Source organism: Anopheles marshallii, chromosome 2, assembly GCF_943734725.1.
Source record: "Anopheles marshallii chromosome 2, idAnoMarsDA_429_01, whole genome shotgun sequence".
NCBI classification, from domain to species: domain Eukaryota; kingdom Metazoa; phylum Arthropoda; class Insecta; order Diptera; family Culicidae; genus Anopheles; species Anopheles marshallii.
In genome coordinates this window covers 5906177-5927439 of record NC_071326.1, presented here as the reverse complement: position 1 = coordinate 5927439, position 21263 = coordinate 5906177, and the positions used below count along the sequence as shown (strand labels likewise).

The window sequence follows — 21263 nt, the reverse complement described above, 5'->3', positions numbered from 1 at the left end:
AAGTGTCCGCTGTACGATAGTTCGGGGGTAGTGAACGGTAAGGTGTGTGCTGGAATTATATTGCCGTTTAATGGACCTCAGCAAAAGGCGTAATCTAACGTAATGAGCGAATGAAAAGGAGCCGTATGCAACAGGTAACCGGGAATATGTCATCGTTAATGAGCACTAGGGAACAAGAAAAAAAACACTGCCATACCTAAGCGATATGATTGGACATGAGTTTTGAGGTTCCGTTAATGAGTTTCGCACTTCGGGGAGTCATAGGCACGTTAAAATTTTGCCATCAGACTTAAAGAATAGAATGAGAATATGAGGTCCATTGATGGACGTGGTCTGATTTTTGCACGAAGCAGACTGCACGTTACCTCGACACGTGAGAAACAGCTGTGCAGCTGTGCAGTGCCGAGTCCGGATGTTGTATAGAAATAGACACGGTGCAAGTGGGATCCCGTACTGGGAAATGTTTTTGACCTCTGGCACTTAATGTCCGATGTGAGTTTCGCTTCCCTGGAATTCAATCTCATCTGGATTGTCTACGCAAAACTGATTATCTTGCAGCTATACGAATAAAAAGGAGTATAAAAATGCAGAACACTGAGCACAAAATCCTTGAGGTTTGAAGTGCCATATGAAAGGAGAAGTTACCTCCGATGGGACACTCTTCAATACCTCTCAAAAATTGTATCCTTATTATCAGTTGATCATCAGACAGCCAAGAACGAACAACCCAACTATTCGTCTAAGCGTACCCATGGGTTTCATGAGGATGCCACACAAAAACAAATGGCCGTTCCAAATGGACAAACAATTTCATTATCACCTCATGGACGAGTGTTTTGGACGATTTCCAGTACAAAGAGGTGCTCTGATAAAAAAAGAGCATAACACACACACGCAGAGAAAAACTGACAAAAATCACCCTTCTGATGGTAAATTGTTGAGCAAACGGAAGAACAAACTTCAGTTGTGTTCGTATCTACAAAAAAAGTGTAAATTTTCGCTTGAAAGCATAACGTTTGTTCTGAGGTACGTCCACGAGACGATATTTGCTAAGCAAAAACTACCGTCGACCGTAGGGCAATTTTATTATAACACGTGTTTATTGTGTGCGATACCGGAATAAGAATCACAATAACCTAGGCTATAGTTCTCGTACCAACCACAATCATTTCTATTCCAATAGGTCAAGTTCAAGGTCTTTTCGCCGATGTGCCTAAACAAGCTTTATTGTAATGAAGGCTCTGGTGTCTCGTATATTCGGCAGGCCTTAAACTGTGTACACGTTACACAAACTTCGTGTATCATATTTGTCCAAAATTTGTCATTTACACCGTGAGAGGAGGGCGGTGACTTTGGCAGGTGTGAATTGACCGTACGAGACGGGCCCCTTAGCGACAGATGCGCGGACAGTGCAGTACAGTTGTCTTGCGGCACAAAGCATCTTACAACTTTCCGCAATCCGTCTGCAAGGTTATTTTTACTAGCTCGCTGAATTGTTCAACCACTTTTGTGTAGCGAATCGCTTTTCTTTCTTGGTGAGGGAGGAGGTGCGTTCGTGCAGCATCAGCAAATGTGCGAATTACATCTGCAACTTGTAAATCGCTACGGTAAACTTGTGTGTGATGTCTTTCACAAGCTTGACATATGCAAGGAGGCCTGCTATTTCGATCAGGACACTAGCAAACACTAGTAAACTCTATAAACTCATTTCGATACTGCTGGTGGAATGCTTGGAAGGGCTGTTTTTTACCTGATTCCACTGCGTCACGAAACAATTGGACCCCGGTGTCGCATGCGTCCCCGGGTGTCGAAGCTGATTATTGGGTTTGGTCGTCATCTCGCGCTTGATCGTGTAGTGGTGGTGGCTGTTTGCGCGGTTTACCCGCTTAAGATACAGATGTGTGTGTATGTCGTACACCTGCGATATCGACAGACAGCCACGACTGTGGCTGTGTACGCCAAAGCGTAAGAAGAAGAAGGGATGCCTGGAGTACGACGTTACGAACCCAACGACCACCACAACTCACTTCAAATTCGCGCTTCGCCTACCACCGTAATCATCTGCTGTGCGGGCTGCTGTGTATCGGTGTGTACCTCTGCGTACCTGGGCAGATCACACGCACACCAGCGCGCGGCGGTGACACCCGGTTCGTACAGACGGATGAAGTCTGGCCGCTGTCGTATTAAATGACACGCGATCGACCACGATCGGTTTAGTGCGGCGGATCAAGTTCAGCAAGCAGTAGCGCATCTCGAAAACGAGGCGATAGTTCGCAGTCAATTCGAAGCCCTCCAAAAACCACAGCGAACCAATACGACAAAGTTGGGTGCACTTTGGAACGTTGTGATATTGGTACACGGGAATTTCTGGAATTTTTGGAACGCGGAAAAACACTAAGCTGCTTCAGGCACGTTCAGTGTTCGCCAGGTTGTGCCAAACAGTACCTCGACAGCCACGCCGGTGCCGGTGTGAAATCTAACTTGCCGTGCATAAGTGAATTGTGTTGCCTGAAGCATCGAACTTCAGTACATTGTTCGTAGCAAAGATTCGCAAGCAAAGAAGGAGTGTCGAAGGTGGTAGTGCCGTGCCGTGTAAAAATGAGTGGTGGATTCTTCTTTGAGCACATCGTCGAGTTCCTGCTTCCGAAGCAGCAAACCCACAAGGAAGCCGATGTGGCGAAGTTCCCAACGCAGTCAGTGATGAAGAAATAGTTGGCATTTTGTCCGCATATACTGTTTTTTTGTTTTAAGTTCAAATCGGAAACGTTACAGTATTGGTGCAGTTCACGATATCCGCCAGTACAGCAGCAAACGGTACATTTGAGTGTGACATTCGCACTTGTCCGGGAGCAACAAACGGCAGTTAAAGATGTTGAAGAAGTACGTGCTCAAGCTGACCAACACGATCGGTACGGTCGACTATCTGAAGCGCCGTTCATCCACACCGACGGAAGTGATCCGCCAGCAACAGCAGCAGCAGCAGCAGCAGCAACAGAACCAACAGCAGCCAGAAAACCTTTCTACGTCGCAGAAAGGCTTGGGGAAGTTTTCGCGCAATGGCCGGAAATGTTTGCGGCGGCGCTTCTCGAGCATTTCGTCCGCCGACAGTGGCATCCTGGAGGAGATCGACCAGGAGGACGAGCTGCAGGCACAGCTTCAGCAGCGCCAGGAGCAGCACTTGCTACGGTTACAGGAGAGGCAACTGCTGGAGGAGGAGCAGGAGGAGACTGACTCCGCGATAACGACACCCACATCGGAGGAGACCGAGCACGATCTTGCTAGCCGTCTGCCAACCACCCTCGATACTTCGCTGCTGGCCGTGCCGGTAGCACAGATCATCATCTCCACAGCGATAGCGGAACTCCGGACCGCACTGCTGTTCTATCCGTTAGTATGCACCTTGTTTGATTGATTCCGAACAGCCTGCAGGAGCTACGAGGCGCGATTCTTGGAGATGAAACCCGGAGGCTGCGTGCTGCTTGCCGGAAACGATTAGACAATTGTGCGCCACATCAAATCACCGCACCGCGGTTGGATAAAAGTGGTCCGAGGACTCCGTTTGGTGGCTGGCTGGTGTGTCGCTTGTGGGCAATGCACCGTCTCTGCCGCCGCACGTTCAACCAGCCGCGAAAGTAACACCCGGCCACAATAGTTAAACTGGACGACAGGTTTTTGTGTTGTTTTGTTTCTCAGTCTCGTTGTTTTGCGCTCGATGTCTCGGTGTAAACGCGGACAACGAATCATTTGCTATCCTCGACCCCGTTGTTAACTTCCACGAGGCGATGTGGCGATGCGGTGACGGCTTGGGTTGTGGCCATCGACGCCCAGGTGCGGGGTAATGTTATTGTTGGTTAAATATTACACTTTTATAGCATTGCCCCCTCGTGTCACATTTACTGCGTAAAAGCTGTAGGTGTCAATTGGTGGACATGGAGCAGTTGCGCTGCTAGTTTTTTGTTGTTGCTCCTTCGTAAAAATGTTGTTTAATCTTTTTTAATGCGCAGAAATCGGCAGCGAGAGAGTGAGGAGCTTTAGTTTGTTGTTTGTTGAATGGGATCATTCCGTAAAAAAAAAAATCGGTTCGGAACGAGAAGCGGGTGGGCTGTATGCTGGTGTCCAATTTCGGTGAGGACGTCTTAAGCTAAATTGGTTCATTTGTTGGAAGGTAACTGCGAGCTTAAAATATTCTCTCAACACCCACCTACACCCAACTACTTTCAATTTCGCTTGAATAGACGACGCTGCGGCGTAAAAAGCTCTCGGTGGAGACCACAGGCCCTGCTGTTTGCAGTTCAATAGAGGTGCTTTTTAACTCGCCTCAATAAGCAATATTAGCGTACGGTAATATGCGATCGGCAGTAGATTCGTGAGCCTGTGTACAGAGTTGTGTACCGCGATCACGTACAGATCGCATTTTATAGTTACGACTTTCGGCTAACATTGCAAAGCTCGCGGAGCATCGTAAAGCGATTCCACGGTCCACTAAAGGCAAAGTCTGCCGTTAAGGGATCTTGACCTTCTCCTCCGACTCCTGACGATCGGTTACAAAACTTGCCACAAAGATTGGAGGAGTTTGTACTTAAAATCCGTGAGGTTTGGAAAGTTATCCATAATTCTTCCATTAAACTTTGTTTTTGCAAATTCGCAACGGGCAATTGTGGCGAACCTTGAACACATCGGTGACATCTATTAACATTCCTCGAACGGCCGCCCTGATCGTATGTGTCACGGGTATGACATTTCGTTTCGTGACCTTCAGCGCACGAGCGGAGAGTGAAGGAGCGGGACGCATCTGGCCCCACATCGACAGAGTTCAAAATATCACGCGAGCATCAGTTATCCCTCGGGGTATCTGTCAACTTTTCTGCAACCCCTTGGAGGGGGGCCTCCCCTTATGCAATGTTCCACCGTGGTAATCTTTCCTTTGTGGAGAATTACCCCGATGAACAATATTTCCATAAACGTGACGCTGATGCGCCAATCTGTGTCTATCATATCCTCCCCAATACGACCACCCCGAGGTAAGGGCGGACCTGTCAATCGGCTGGGCGGGAACGGATAGGGATTTTAGGGCCCCCCCCCCCAACGGTGCTTAGAAATAGGATGTTCGTGTATCGTGACGGTGCGGTTATTTTACTATTTTGCATACTGCATTCGTTTGCACTAGATGCTTCATTAAATGCCACCTAGTGTCAGGATGATTCCAGCTTATTTTTATCCTCACTTGTTCTCGAAACTCCCCGAAACTACATTACCGCATTCGATATAATTACTGGAACCGGCTAATGACATCAGTGGCGTTGTTTGGGATTGTAAAACAATTTGAATATCCGTTTAAGCTTTATTAGGCCTCTTCTAATCATGCACCGTGAAGCTTTGATGCTAGAACACTGCCAACTGCGATGTACCAGTGGAGGGAAGATTATCGAACCGTCCGACCATACGTCGATGAACAAATGTTTTGCATATCTTCAACGGAATAGCAGAACGTCCAGGAATGGAATGGAGGAAGCGTGGCAGGAACATGTGAAAGGGTTTTGCGTATAGTGCTGCTTTTGCAAGCGACTAGAACCTGTTTATGTGGGGAGCCTGTTCGGTGCGGACAAAACGAAGCGCTCACGCTCGCTAATGGCTCACGGCGCATAAAGATGCCCATTGATCATCGTGAGCATTTTTGTGCCCAAACTCGTTTTGTTAATGTAATTTTCTTAATTGTATTCATCCTTTAAAGAATCTGTCCCATGCTATGTAGATCACGGGCGTGGAAAAATAGCACGTTTTTTTTTAACAAACAGAGGCTTGCTTTGCTGCACGATCGTATTAGTACGGCTGCTTAAATAATGAATATTCAAAGGTCCGCAACTATTTGAATTGAATGCTAGTTTGTTTGATAGGATAATATTTTCTTACCTTCATTGCAATAACAGTGGAAGAATTCCAGACATTTATGCAAGACAATAAGAATAGCAATCTCTCTCTCTCTTCTTGGCGTAACGACCTTCTAAGGTCATGCCTTTCATTTCTGGCTAACTAGACTTTATTTTACCATGCAGCCGGATAGTGAATCCGGGTCCGGATGGGATTTTGGACCGGTCCTGTCGTGTGACGAACGGTGCCGGTACCAATACACCACCGGCTGTCCCTCAAGAAGTACTGGGAAAAATAGAGAAAAATAGAGATGTACTGTTTTAAATTCGGCCCGATGATGCCGGGTTTTCACACAACACATCCAATATCGATTCTCGTCCGAGCGCCAAGACTTAACTTTCTAATTATGGATACATCGAGTCAAGAATGCCTGAGAATGTATTACAAAACAAAGTAGAATTATTTTCGATCAAAATTCAATCCTTATAAAATTACTGACTTTATAAGCCTCTGAATAAGATCGCGATCAAGATCACCTTAATTGTCTTGTAAAGTAATGTGAATATAACATTTTATTTGCTTTTAAATACACATTTCGCTTCCTTTGTTCGTGAGACAATATCCGAGCTACAGATCTGGAAGACACACGCCGATGGAAGATCGTGATGATCTCACGATCATCTCATATGCATTTGGCAGCGGAGCGGAACGTCTCTATATCGACTTCACTATTGGATGTGTCAACAGAATGTCGCCGTGCGGAATTGTTTACTTACCTCAAACACGCACACGCAAACAGGCTACCGCAAACGGCGCAAGGGTGCTGTATCTTTCGCGGGCTCCATAAACCATTTGGACGTTTATTCTTAATTACTAACTCGCGAAGAGTTCCCTCCGCAAATGGTGCGTGTGTTTGTATGTTGCTTTCGTTTAAGTGTAACACGAAGTGGCCAAAATTGCCAAATTGCATATTAGCATCCAGACGTCCGACTGCTTTGAAAATGTAGTTGACTTAAGGAAGTATCTCCCGTGTTCTAAAACACTCGTAGAATTCTGGACAAATGCATTAAAGTAATGCTCAATATCAACATACGGAGCATGTTGGAGACACGTTTTCCCAAACGGGAAGCTCAACACAGCTGTATCCAAAATGTAACATATCCACCGACGAGCTCGGTTGATGGATTGAGCAATGCATCAACCAACCACCACCACACCGTATCATCTACGGATATACAGGTGTGTGTGTGTGTGTGCGTGTGTACATGTGTCTGTTTGACCCTCTGTGCCCATTGAGCGAGAGAAACCCAAGAAGAAGTATACAAACCGGTAAATTACGCAAACCCGTCGAACCCTTTTGATAGCGTCCCTTTCTACCGCGTACTCTCCGCCCCGCAACAGTGTGATCTCCTCCACCCCAGTTGTAGCGCTGCCTCGCTTATGTACGAAAGCGGCGGGGCTGGGATGATTCTGTCTGTAAAGAGGTGCACAAAACACAGCTTTTGGGGGTTTTCGTTTTCAACCGAGTCCTAGGGGTTGATTGCATACAGCCAGGCGACACCAGTGCGTTTAGCAACGGTTGTAACACATATGCTGGTTGTGTGCGGCTCGCGCCATCGACGCATGAAACTGTGTCAAATTATGAAAGATAAATATGCATCAGAGTGTGTACAAATATTTAAAAAGCACAATTTCCGTAGGAATAGTTACGGGAAGGAAACATTGTGTTCATCACCCTGCTATGTGATGTTAAACTGCTTGGTGCGGTCGTTACCAATTGATGTCTCACTCAAAATCCACTGACGGCAGCCGTTTCCTCGTGATGTCTGCACGTAAATTAACAAAAATTGGAAATGTACGTCAGCTTTTCTCACTGTGAAATCGCGCTGTCCATGTATGGACATTTTTCTAAGAATCATGGGCACCATTTATTTGCAACGAAAGCTTAGCTGATTCATCCTTTGGCGGTTTCAGCCGGCCGAACAAGTACCGAATGAGTCACCTACCGGTGTTGCTGCAACTTTTGCACACATTTAGTGTTGTGTTACTTCTTTATGCGGTTTTGCTTTTAAGAAATGCAAATTTGTGACGAACCCATACCCACTCTCCATTCTCGAACGCCCCTTTCATCCATCGGGTGTGAAAAGCATTTACTACTACACAACCCGGTGCTGTTGATTATTGCCGTTCCGATCAGATTCCCTTGCCCATTACACAGTGTTACGTGTTGATTTTTTGTCCGGGGAACCACTACGCTTCTTGAGATCCGGTGATAGCATTTCCGGCACGAAACACGTTTTGTTCGCATAGCAAAGCGCTACAAAAGTCACCAATGAGAAAAGCACAGTCTACAAAGCTTCCCCGGAGAGCTTTCGCCACGCAACATCAGCATCAAGTCGCGCGTGATAATCAATCCATCCGTGAGAGTGCGAGGTTGGCGGGTGAGTCAAAGCCTCCTTGTGTTTTTATGCACGAAATCTCCCCTCCCTCCCCCCCCCCCCCCTCGCCTCCCCCTCTCTACCATCGTTCGACACGATGACTGCCGGTTTCCGTGCGTGCATTCTCAGAACCCGTACCGAGCACGGTCACGATGCAACATAGTGCGGCTTGTCGTGCAACACAGCCACGCTTGCAACAACTTGTCCGTACGACATAACAAAACGAGCACACGCCATCCGTGCGTTCTCGTCGAACGGACGTCAGAAAGCTTCTGGGTCTTTAGCAGTGTACAACAAACTCGGTGTCAGCTTTGCAGATTACACTGGACTGCACAAGTTATTCTGCACTTATGTGCATCAGAACCCGGGGATCCGTGTGTTGTGTTGTGATTGGTGAACATTTTGTACCCAAGTGTCTTGCAAACTATACCTCATCGAATCTTCCTACGTAAATAGGGTGCAGAATTGGTCGAAACGGGAACACACTTGAACTTGAACTTCTATAAAAGTTAGATCGTTAGTGTGCTGCGGTCCCGTGTCGTTACGTGGGCAGTGAATTTGTTTACGGATTTATCGATCGGCAGCTCTACTGGGTAAGAGTTCGTGTTGGTGGCCCTGTTTTATTTTTTTGGGGGGAAATTCGACAACAGCACACACGAAGAGGCAGAAAAAACATGCAGTGGAGCAGATATCAGACACAGTTGTGACGCTCCTCATCATCCGTTTAGACGAGCTCTGTATGGGATCGAAATGGGTTGATAATATTATATGCTTGTCCAATGGTGGTGAAGCTAATGCTAATCAAAAACCGTCTCTTTTCCATCTTTTCGTTTCACACAATTTCAGATGGTTCCACGGCAATCTGTCCGCTAAGGAGGCGGAAAAGCTTATCCTAGAACGCGGCAAGAATGGTTCGTTTCTAGTGCGTGAATCTCAAAGCAAGCTCAGTGATTTCGTGCTTTCTGTCCGGGCGGACGACAAGGTGACGCACGTCATGATTCGATGGCATGTAAGTAATACCGCGGTGTGCATTAGATAAGAAATTCACTGTTCAGCCCCTACCTTTTCCCAGTGTCTCTCAAGTGCGATAAGAGTAAGCTTGTTTGAGAGTTTTCGCACTGAAATACCTTTAGTTTCACTAGAAAAGTCCACTCTGGACGTTAGTCATTTAAAGCACCGGATAGATATACATATGTGAGGGTGTGTGTGTATGTGTGCAGGGCAAAGCATGACGACTCTTATGTTAATGCTCGCTTCCTTCTCAACGTGTCGCGACACAGCGGAATGACCTTGGCACTAGCACAGTACGCCGTTCGACAAGTGACGCATGAACCGTTGCGGTTTTGGGGGGACAGGGTACAGCGGGCGGCAGGACAGCTGGAGGGCAGGCAAACAGCAGCGACCAGACGACGGATGGCTGTAGCCCTTCTGCCATCTGCCGAACATGGCACGGCGACGAAGGTCTTGCGCCGTGTTTGTAGCGATTTAAACCGGCAACAAACCCGAACGACTGTTGCCGCTTTAAGTTGTCCGCTGTTTATTTTTTATTTGTATGTTCCTCTGGCGTTGGGCCCACAATAATAATTCCAAGGGAAGTTGTCGCTTTATTTTGCAGTGGTGATTGAACTGTAGTGGAGTTGTTAATTATTGCTATCTCTAGCAGAAAATATTGGACATAGAAAGAAGTTAGAAGAAATGATGTAACAACTCTTTAAAAATTAATTATTAGATGAAAAGGAAAATATTCACCATTGTCGTTTGCGTGAAAAAAAGGAAACCACATGAAAAGTTTGCGACAATAAATTGATGAGGGCCAAATGGGAAAATTATGCTAAACGTAAGTCCGCCAACCTTGCCCAAACTGGATCAAGGTGACAATGGTAGAACGAAGAGCAATTACGTCTAGAATAATGAATGGAACAGCATAAACAGTTTTGGGGAAGGACTTTTAGTAGGGAGGAATCCATTATGGATTTTTTTTCTGAGTTTCGGTTTTGCGTAAGCTTATGTTTATTTGGTCACAATTTGCAACCTAACACTAATGCAATAACAGCAAGGAAAATGACATGTAAAACAAGGTATAATTGGATATTGTTCATTTGTAGGGTTTCAGTCGCTTTTTTGGGATCATTTAATGATTGTGTGTCTGGTTATTCGGAGTTCATTAACTTGTAATTAAAGTATTTTGCAAGCCTCTAAAATCTCTAAATCTCTAGAATTCAATTTGATGTGAAGCGTATCCTTTTTCTATTGTAAGGATTCACGCAACTTTGGAAAGATGCAAAGTTCATTAAAATTAAGGCGAAGTTTCTCCTGACCATATTCCAGGAGTCCTTCAGCTCTTCAGCAAAAGGAACATATGATCATCTGTCTTTGATCATTAAGTTACGGACTTTTGTAGTTGTTGTAAATATGCCAGAAAATCCCATGAAATCACATAAATATTCTGTGATTTATGAATCATTTTTAGAATCATCAATAGTTTGTATGATTCTTTGGGGAATCGTTAACCTCTCGAACTGACTCATGATTCGGATGACTCTTCTCAAAACATTCATTTTGTAGAATAACCCATACAAACATATTAACAAACAAAGAGTAGAGTCAACGATGTGAGTAATATTCTGATAAATAAATATTGAACCGAGAGTCTATATTAAGCCTCAGAAAGTGATCATAAAATTAAACGACGGTTAGCAACATGCGACGGACGTGACAATCGATGGACGAGCGCAAAAGGCACACACTACAGCAGGTAGCGAACCCTTTTGGTGGCGTTCGACGACAACCTTCGAATTAGTCATAATTAAATCGTTTATCGGCAGTTTTGCGCAAGTGTGTCCGTGTCGCGGCACTTGTTAGTGGAAGACACCGGCCAGGGCTGGTGCGTACTTTCCCATTTGACCGGAACCTCGCCGTTGTGTCGATCGTTGGCGTTGACGTTAGACCGAAACTCTTCCGCTTATGGTACGTGGAGTAGTATTCGCCTGATGACGCCAGTTGTCGGATGTGGCGCATTGGAGCATGACAAATAAGGTGAATGGTTACCACTGGGGAAGATGACCGTCTCTTCTTCACCTACGGCACCGCACCCGGCCGATATGATCGCGTTGCACGAGACGACACTGCAATTCATTGAGCGATTCTTTCCCTTCTCATCCCATCCCTTCCCCCGTCATTATCCTCCCAGGCTCCATATCAAGCGCACCCGCAATTTATGTGATGTTCTTCTATTCGCTTCGCAGGAGAAAATGTACGACGTTGGCGGTGGGCAAAAGTTTGCAACCTTGTGCGACCTGATCGAACACTACAAGCGCAACCCGATGGTGGAAACGTGCGGTACCGTCGTCCATCTGCGGCAACCGTTCAATGCGACGCGCATCACGGCGGCCGGCATCAACGATCGGGTCGAGCAGTTGCAGCGCGAAAACAGTGGCCAATCGTACGGCAAGGGCGGATTCTGGGAGGAGTTCGAATCTCTGCAGCAGCAGGAATGTCGGCACACGTTTTCGCGCCGCGAAGGCCAACGGAACGAGAACCGCGCCAAGAATAGATATAAGAACATTTTACCATGTAAGTATGGCGCTGCGGAGCAATTATTCGGTGTTGAATAATTGGAGAATTACTCCATGGTAATTGTTTGTTGGGCGGCAAACAATCGATCGCCTTCCAAACACTATTTACATTATGTTTCGTAGGATGTTGAGCATAACATCGCAAAAGAAAAAGAAGGATTCGGTCAACATGTCGTGAGCAACACTTCTCACGGTCATGAGACGTTGGCGCGTTCTGCTGTGGTCGCTGTAATTAAAAGCAAACAAGTTTCCCGGGCGCACTTTTGCCCACAGTTCTAGATGTGGTAAAAACGCACACTTAGAACCGAGACCCACGCAGCAACCTCCGCAGAATTATACGCTCGTCGCCTCGTGCCGGAGCGCGGCACGCTCTGGGAGATCTATAAAAAAGGCATCTTTTCAAAAGTCGACGCCAAGATACTACCTGGGCCGCCCTCGGTACACACACACACAGACAAACGCGCGCTGCTGCTAAAGCGGCACAACCGCGGGCATGACCATATACGACGGGCGACTACACAGGAAGGATCGTATGCGGCGTATGCACGGGTTGTTATTTACATACCGATAAAATGCCAATATTTCAATCTATCGCCCGGTCACAATCGGGCAAATAGCATCACATTTTTGTTGTTGTTGTTGTTTCGCACCGGGAAACGGTACTCCACCATCGCACCGGGCTGCCCTCGCCGCCATACTTAGTGTTGCGAGAATGCTAATGATCGCAATTGAATCAACACCACCACGAATTAAACGAACGCTGTGTGAGAGTGGTGCCCGGATCGTGTGAACAAACTTTCCGAAGCGCACGCAACATAATGGCCGGCTCGTGTATCAGGAAGCGATCGATAATCGTTGGCGGTTCTCCGGTTGTTGCACTAATAGCAAACAATTCATTCGGCAGCCGTTTTGCCAACCAATAACGGAATGTGTGTGTGTGTGTGGGTGCTGTGAAATATGCAATAATGTCGCCGACAGCTCTCCGACTGTCTCTCTGTCGCCATCGTCGTCAGCCGTTATATTACGGCTTATTTTTCATATGCTCTGCTGGTCGAATCGATAGCCGCATTAACCTCAAGGAAGGTCACGGGTATGGTCAAGGTTATGGGTTGGCATCCACACAGATAAAACATGCTCTTCGGTTGGTGCCACGCGGCGACCGTTGCACACAGCCCCCAGTTTGTGCATGCTCGATCGATTATTGTGCATCATGATGATGATTAGGGTAAATTGGTTGAAAGCCCTTTTGTTGGCCCGTAGAAATATGTCGCCGTCAACGGCGCGCATGCAGCGTCGGCGGTGGAGAACGAAGTCTGGGCAAGGAGTGGTAAAAGTGGACGATTTGGTCGAAAAGCATCACTCGAAACTCCCGCTTACGGACCGAGCCGATTCGCTGCCGGAGCGTCGTGTGTCGCACGTTTGTGCAAATGACAGGGAAATGACAGCGGAGAAGAAAAAAAACAACAAAGAACAAAAAAAAAGGCCACGCGGGTGACAACGTTACGTAAATGTCGGTCAACCGTGCCGGGAGCCCCGTAAGGCAGCTTTATGCGACGGAAAAGCGCTGGTTTCTTCCCTCACTCGCCTTCAGGTGCGATAATTAGATTGCCAATCAAGCTTCATCATCATCACAATGGGACGGAATGGTTGAAGAATGGCGGTCTAAATGTAGATATGATCCGCTCGACACCGGCCGAGAGCAGCGGAGATGCAAATGCGGCTTTTAAAATGCTACACAACGGGTAAATTGTTGTGTAAATTGGATGATTTCAACAGACGATTGTAGATTTTTGTTTTAGAAGTTCTAGCAAAGTACACCGAAATGTTTTTACTGTTTGGAGCTCCATGTCGTGTGCGTAACACGCGGAGTGCAACATTATTTGATTGGATGCTATTTAGACGCAATTGAAAGCCCTCGAACTTGCAGTCATTAGCAGAACAAGTGTGCGTCTATTGCGGGAGCGGGTAAATGCACTATTTACATGAAACTTCCTCGTTTTTTTTACAAGACTTCTGCTCGTAATGCGAGGCAAACGATCGATTACACTTTAAACGATCGTGATGTTATCGTACAACTCCGATATCTTCGATATCTGATCAGCTTAAACAGGAACTTACGAACAAACCTCATGCTAAAAAGCGCTCAGAATTTGTAAGTTGTTTGAAAAAAAAAAACTAGTTCCCACTTTTTTACCGCAATCACTTGACGTGAGTGATCTTTCTATTTGCCTTTTGAACGATTTGAATGGCACTACCGACAGACAGACGAATGATTAACAGAGACACACGTTCCGTGCGCGCATACAGCTCGCGTGGAATCGTTGCACCTTGAACAGATAGATAAACCTGTTTCTTTAGCGACATTGCGCATACATCTTGCAGCTACGCTGACAATTTCCGGCGTGTGGACGAAGCGTCGAAGCACCCGAGTCCCGGTCGATTAATGATGCATGGTGCAATTTTTTTTTTGCCGCTCCCCGTCGTAATTCTTCCATTGGCGTATTATTCATCCTTCTGCTTAGCGAATATTATCGTAGGAGGAGTCGATTCTGTGGAGTACTAAATGGACGGAGCTTTTAACTCGACCGTCGACACTAAGTTTTGAGTCATGGGTCGGGCTGCTTTCTACAATTCCAACACAGCACAGTAAGGTTAACAATTCTTTGTTTGTCTCTCCCCATGCGCGCCAAACACAGTTGATCATACCCGCGTGAAGCTGAAAGACATGGACAGTTCGGTACCGGGTGCCGACTACATCAATGCCAACTACATCCGTCAACCGACCGAGGCAGAGCAGTATGATATGAGCTCGTCGTCGGAAAATTTGGCCCAGCCGAACGGCTGCACCGGGGGCTCGCAACCAAACACCACCAACAACAATGGCACCAATGGTAGCAACATCTCGCCGGCGTACAGTGCCGGGTCGAGTCAGCCGACGAAAAATTGTTCCAGCTGTCAGCTGCTCAACAAACCCTGCTCCCAGTGCTCCCTAAAGGCCAACAGCGAGGTACTAGTGGCGCTACACCTTCGCGCACCGGAGTGACGTTACTAATTTATCTCTCTGTTCCTCCTTGTAACCGTAGATGAAACACAAACGCAACGAATCGATCACATCCCGCATGCAGTTGCAGCAACAATCACCCCACAAGCGGGACGAGAAGGACATGTTCAAGACGTACATCGCGACGCAAGGATGCCTCACCAACACGATACAGGACTTCTGGAACATGATCTGGCAGGAGAATACGCGCGTCATCGTCATGACAACCAAAGAGATGGAACGGGGCAAGAAGAAGTGCGAAAAGTACTGGCCCGATCCGCAACAAAGCAAAGAATGGGGGCACGCGCGGGTGCGGTGCCTGAGCGAGACGAGTACCGCCGACTATACGCTTCGCGAGTTCCTGCTGTCCTGGCGCGGGCAGGAGGATCGCAAAATCTACCAGTACCACTTCCAGGTATGGCCCGACCATGGTGTACCGGGTGATCCGGGTTGTGTGTTGAACTTCCTGCAGGACGTGAACACGCGCCAGGCCCAGCTGCAGCTGGAAGGATTGACACCGGTAAGTGTTCCTTTTCGATCAATACGGGCGTTCCGGACGATCACTGACCTTTCTTCGATGCATCGCTTTGTAGGGTCCAATCTGTGTGCATTGCTCGGCTGGAATCGGACGAACTGGAACGTTCATAGTGATCGATATGATTTTGGATCAAATTCTGCGTCAAGGTACGAATCTTTGGTAGATCTACGATCATAACAACGCCCTGATCGAATCTCCTGTTTTTAGGACACGAATGTGAAATTGACATCCAGCGGACGATCCAGATGGTGCGCTCGCAACGGTCCGGCATGGTGCAGACGGAAGCTCAATACAAGTTCGTCTACTTTGCCGTCCAGCACTATATACAGACGCTGCTGCAACGGAAGCAGGCGGAAAAGCAGAGCCTACAAGTGGGCCGCGAGTATACCAACATAAAGTACGTCGACGAAATCTATGTCTAAGTAACTTAAGCGCCTTCCAAACTAATTTAGGTTAAACCCACATCCCGTATCACGTTCGATGCCGTGTGTGTACTACTACTTCCCCTACTACTAGCGTTTTTGCAATAGCCAACAGTTACAAGACCCCTGTTGTTCACGTTTTCCTTTCGTTTCCCCGAACGGTCTGCAAGACGGCCCGTGTTACAAAATCGCCCCCTATGGCACGGTTCTATGCGTATCTTCTACCGTGCTGAGTATTGTTGATGCACGCTCATAAACTTTAATAGAATAGTGCAGTAGTAGAGGTGACAGCGTGTGGAGACGGGCTGGGAGGGGAATAGAGAAAGAAAATAGCGGGGTACGGTTACATCGGAACGCGGAATTAGCTGTAAATATCGTACAATGTATCGCTGCGCAAAGTCAGTGTCAGTTTGCGTTGTTGGCTTGTACATCGTTGTGATATTACTTCTACTTCATAATAATTTAAATGCTTTTCTTCGTCGCAGTACATTAGTGTTGTTTGCGGATTGACTTAAAAAAAAAAAACAATTTTGGCAAATCAAATTGCAGCTGCAACCAGTTAGTCAGATGTGTAACCATGAGCTTGAGAAATACTTTCCCATTTTTGGAAAGATAGACAGAGATAAGGTACGCGTTGCGTAAACATACGAAGCGCCGAATGAGTTTGATGGCGAAAAATGCGAATATAAACATTCACTGAGCGAGAAATGAATGTGCCGGATGTGCAATAGAAGAGGTACATGTGCAATAAATGTCATCTGTAGTTGTGATGTTGCTACAAGAGTTCCACGTGTTGTGAGAGGGTTTAAAGTACGCCGGTTTTCTGATAAACTATGCCTCATAGCTTATGATTTTGTGTCAGCGCTTAATTTTTGGGTTCGATCACGTGCAGCTTTAAGCAGTTGCATCCGAAAGGTCAGCGGATATTCGAAACATAAAGCAATAGATACATGACATTGAACATCCCGCTGTATTAAAATGATAGAAATGAGAACGATGAGCAGTAGATTTTCACTAACTTCGATTATGAGAATGGGTAGAAGAAAGGCTAAATATTTATTCGCAGCATATGGCACGAAAGAAAGATACATTGAGCATACCAAATCACAACAAATGATACGAAAAATGAGCTTTTCACATGTTGAGAGAGTAGTTCTTAGTTGTACACATAAGTTAGTTCTTGTTCCATCTCAAAGCGGTTGGATTTTATTTAAAAAACAAACATATTCCCTTCCGTATTCGTACCTCTGCTATCCAAACATTCAGTCCGCTTCCCTGTGACGAGTTTATGAGCTAATGAGTTTTTAACCGTATTCTATGCATTGTATTTCACACTCTAATCTACCGCGTACGAGCAGATATGCATGCGACTCGAATGATCTGCAGCGTACCCAACTACCCCCATCGCTGTCAACACTAAGCTTAAACACAAGACAAGACTTGCAGAACAATCGTATGCAGCACAACCACACTATTAGGTACCATTTGCGTTACGAATCCGTTTCATGTGTTGTGGTTTTTACATTTTACAATACATTTAATTGATTACTTTCGTTCGGTAAAAAGCTTGATCGTGATATGTGTATAGTACTTCATTTTCTAGAAGTTCTTATTTTATGTTTAAGTTGCTGCTTGTATACTGTATATGTTGAGCTGTGTATCCGAGCTTTTATCATTATTATGAATTTTACGAATGTTTGTAGTATTTACTTCCTTTACTGCGCCCATCGCGCATCGTTGAACATCTGTTGACTAATGTTTCTTCAATTTCTTTCCAGATCTACGTCTGACTCACAGTTACCATTACCAAGAACTGTGAATGATTTAAACAACTCATTATCAGGTAAGTGACCAAAACGGTCTCCTTCTGCACGCCGATCGCTAACAATCCTTTTGTTCATTTCAGTATATGAGAACATTCGTGTACCACCGCCAACACCACCGAGAAAATCATGACAAATGGATTTTTAAACCCTTTTTAAGGCAAATGCTGTGAAAACCACCACCACTCTCCTCTTCCGCCCCCTGCTCTTTATACATTATGGACACGATATCCATAAATCTATTCTAACCTCCCTCTATCTCCCTTGTGTGTTTGCATGAAATGTGTGACAACAGTGAAGCAGCGTGTGTGTAGCCACTGAACTTAAAGCTTGAAGACACGTTCAGTGTGTGTGTTTTTTCCCCCTTTTTGGCGATGCAAACAGTACAGTTTAAGGGCGTTTTCCACGCACTAGTTGGCGCAGTTTTGTATAGTTTTGTTTTAGAAGTGTGCTGTATATGATTATGTTTATGTATATGCTACTGCAAAGGTACAATGTGATGTGTTTATTCTGTTATCTGACTATATATTATGGCGTTAAGCAAAGGCGATGGTAGAGAGTGGAATCGTAAACATTCAACTCCTGTAGGTACACCATCGTAACGAGTGAAATGCGCCTAATGGATGCAAAATGAAGTAAACACTTATTGGAACCTTTAAAGCTACTAATAACACACGCAAAATTCGATGATAATAGATAGGACCGGTTGATTAACGGTTTTCGTTTCAATTTTTAGGATATATTGTTGCATTTCTGTATCGTGGTACATCGTTGGATCTAGAACCGTGTAACGCATATGAAGAGAAGGATAATGCGCACACATGAACTGGTCATATTGATTGTGCGTGTGCGCACGATACACAGTTGTTTAGCGTAAGTGTGCTTCAGCTTTGATTGTGAATCTTAGCACCAGAAACAAACACAAATGTTCGTGGTTTTCTTGTGTTTTTTTTCCACATTAATTGCCTAGATATTTGTTTCCTGCAGTCCTTTTGCATAGTGCTGCATATTGGATACAAGGACATCCACGTTACGCGTTACGTTTCGCCGGTGGGCGTGATATAGAAACGCGCCTTTGCATGTGCGTAAATGTGTAACGCTTTTTGAAGAAAGAAAAGTCCATTTTCAGCGAAACATGGTATACTAAATACTGAAACTAAAACAAATACAGATAAACTGCATAGCGTTGATAAGACGTACTATATATATACATATGTAAAAGGATAAGGCATAGAATAGAACAGAACAAATTACACTTGGATAGTCGATTTCGAATTTTGACTATGGAAATATGCAAATCAAATCATCAGTAACAGACAAAATAGACTTCTATTTTTATAAATTGACAAAATCTTATAGAGAGAAAACAAACAAACAAAACAGAGAACACTATTTGTTGCGTGAACACTATTCAAATGGAGATTATGATAGAAAACCGGAATACAGGAAATCCGACTAGTGGGAGATTGAAAGAGAATGGAAAACAATATATGTGTAAAATCATCGCCAAAGGAGGAGGTACAATTGCGGATACGCGCTATAGATTTGTTGTAGATTGCGAGATGCCTAGTGAAGGAAATTCAGGACCAGAAATCACAAAAAAGACATGATCGAAGCGAGTGGAACGCATGTCCTAATGACACGTACACAATACTGTGCACGCACACACACAATGCAGATAAGTAAGGTTGTTGCATCCAGAAACAAATGCACGTAATATGTTTTATTTTTAAACATCAGTACATCTATTATGCGTCTGAACATTCATTGTTGTTAGCATTATATTGGCAAGAGGGGAACGTGTAGCGACGTTGTTTGCTTCCCAACTTGCCGAACAATTGTTCTATGTAATCTGGCTATCTCTCTGTGTAGGTTCCCGAAAAAGGCTTCCATGTTATACGTTGTAAGCGTTTCGACGCAACCATATGATCGGTCTCCCATCACCACATAGTTGTAAATCGTTACGCGCGTTTAAAGGCGGCAACAGGGACAATTCGTGTAAAAAGCTAACACACTCAACTAGGATAACGTTGCTTTAAACAATGTGTTGTACAGATCTTTCTGCACTAATCTGCTGTAATCATACTAATTTTAATTATCGTTTGTATTGGTTTCTTTGCAACCTTTAACCTTTTCTTTTGTTGCTTATACAGCATGCATTGTTAGGAATTTGGCCGATGATGGCTGTTGTTACACGGCGCAACCTCTACTCTATTTTGTTCTTTTATGCTTAACACACCTTTGTTATACATAGCTTGTTAAATAGTCAGTTTTACAACAATCGCAGTCGTAAACTCATTTTATCGGATTTGAAACTTTATAAAAGTTAGACGTTATCATTATCCTCGAAAAAAAGTGTAAGGGCGGACAGAAAAAAAACTAAAGCTGAATGTGATGTAGCGTTAAACGACGACGAACAGAGACATTTACCGAAAGTCTTATATAAAAGGGGAAAGCAAAATGGAGGTTATGTTTCGTTTTCGCGTACTGTTTCTTTTTTTCCTATCCATCCAAACCTTCTTCCCTTTATAAAAAAAAAAATCGTTTGCAAACACGGTTACAAAATCAAACAGTGTACCGTCTCTGTACTAATGAAACACACGATAATGAAGGAAGAAAATGGCAAACGAGAGTGAACAAAAGTTAAATAAAAAAAAACCCACACACTTCCAAGTAAAACACTCTACATCCAAATACGATAAAACAAATTGACAAAAACGTAGTAAGAAATAAATTGATTCGTGCGTGGTAAATTATGTTCGCTCAGCGCAGGCCAATTAATTGAATGAAACCAATCTGAGAACTATAGACATACAAATAGGCACACAGTTACACAATAAACAATAATAAACGTTATTGTATGGAATATAACATGAGACACCGTGTCGTTGGGCGAGATATATGCGTGTATGTATTTATCCGAAATTATAATCATACCTTGCTTGTTGGTTTGTATTAAGCCAATCGATCTACAAACCACTCTAAAAACGATCTAATGCCAAGCGCTGAAAAATAATTAGGCACGAGGGTTCGTCGGATTCCTGGCCAATCTTACCAGACTGGTACCAATAATGACCTACATGTCAAGTAACGGTGAACGGAAAATTTTTAAGGCTGTTTACTATCACCAAGGATCAAGGATCACCCTAAGGAGATGAGCTCTTCAACCTAACGCTAAAGCGACCAATCCGGAGGTGGAAACTTCGGGTTTCACCTTCTACAAGTCAATCCAAATCCTGGCGTACGTTGATTACATAGACATCATTAGTTTACGGCTCTCTTACGAAACGGATGCTTGCTGGGTTGGAGATCAACGAGGCAAGAACATGAAGCGGTTGTAGCGCCGAATAGATAAGTATTGTACCAATCGATTGCCAACGGTACAACCAAATTTAAATGTTTTCATTATACCAGTCCCGCCGCGGTTGCACCACATTTGACAGTTGTGGAACGCGTCACGTTGGCAACACTGTGCGATGTTATGCGAAAACGTCAAATGCCAAGCTTGCCACTATAGCTTTTCCGGTTTGGCTCTTTCTTTCCCGATCAACACATCAAG

The 21263-nt window shown here is 44.9% G+C and overlaps 1 protein-coding gene across 1 annotated transcript; it reads left to right on the top strand.

Annotated features, from left to right (window-relative positions):
- The first annotated feature begins 2869 nt into the window (after positions 1 to 2869).
- LOC128709718 (tyrosine-protein phosphatase corkscrew) lies at positions 2870 to 17837 on the top strand. Its single transcript, XM_053804728.1, has 10 exons — positions 2870 to 3387; positions 9153 to 9315; positions 11552 to 11879; positions 14578 to 14888; positions 14965 to 15441; positions 15515 to 15605; positions 15667 to 15856; positions 17240 to 17359; positions 17660 to 17724; positions 17788 to 17837. Exons 1-10 carry the CDS (start codon positions 2870 to 2872, stop codon positions 17835 to 17837), a joined length of 2313 nt encoding a protein of 770 aa, XP_053660703.1.
- Positions 17838 to 21263: the final 3426 nt, after the last annotated feature.

Excerpts from the sequence above, each read along its gene's own strand:
- LOC128709718 (XM_053804728.1), top strand. The coding sequence starts at position 2,870 with ATGTTGAAGAAGTACGTGCTCAAGCTGACCAACACGATCGGTACGGTC. Across the intron at positions 15,442-15,514 it reads AGCTGGAAGGATTGACACCG|GGTCCAATCTGTGTGCATTG; the intron begins GTAAGTGTTCCT and ends ATCGCTTTGTAG. Across the intron at positions 15,857-17,239 it reads CGCGAGTATACCAACATAAA|ATATGCATGCGACTCGAATG; the intron begins GTACGTCGACGA and ends GCGTACGAGCAG.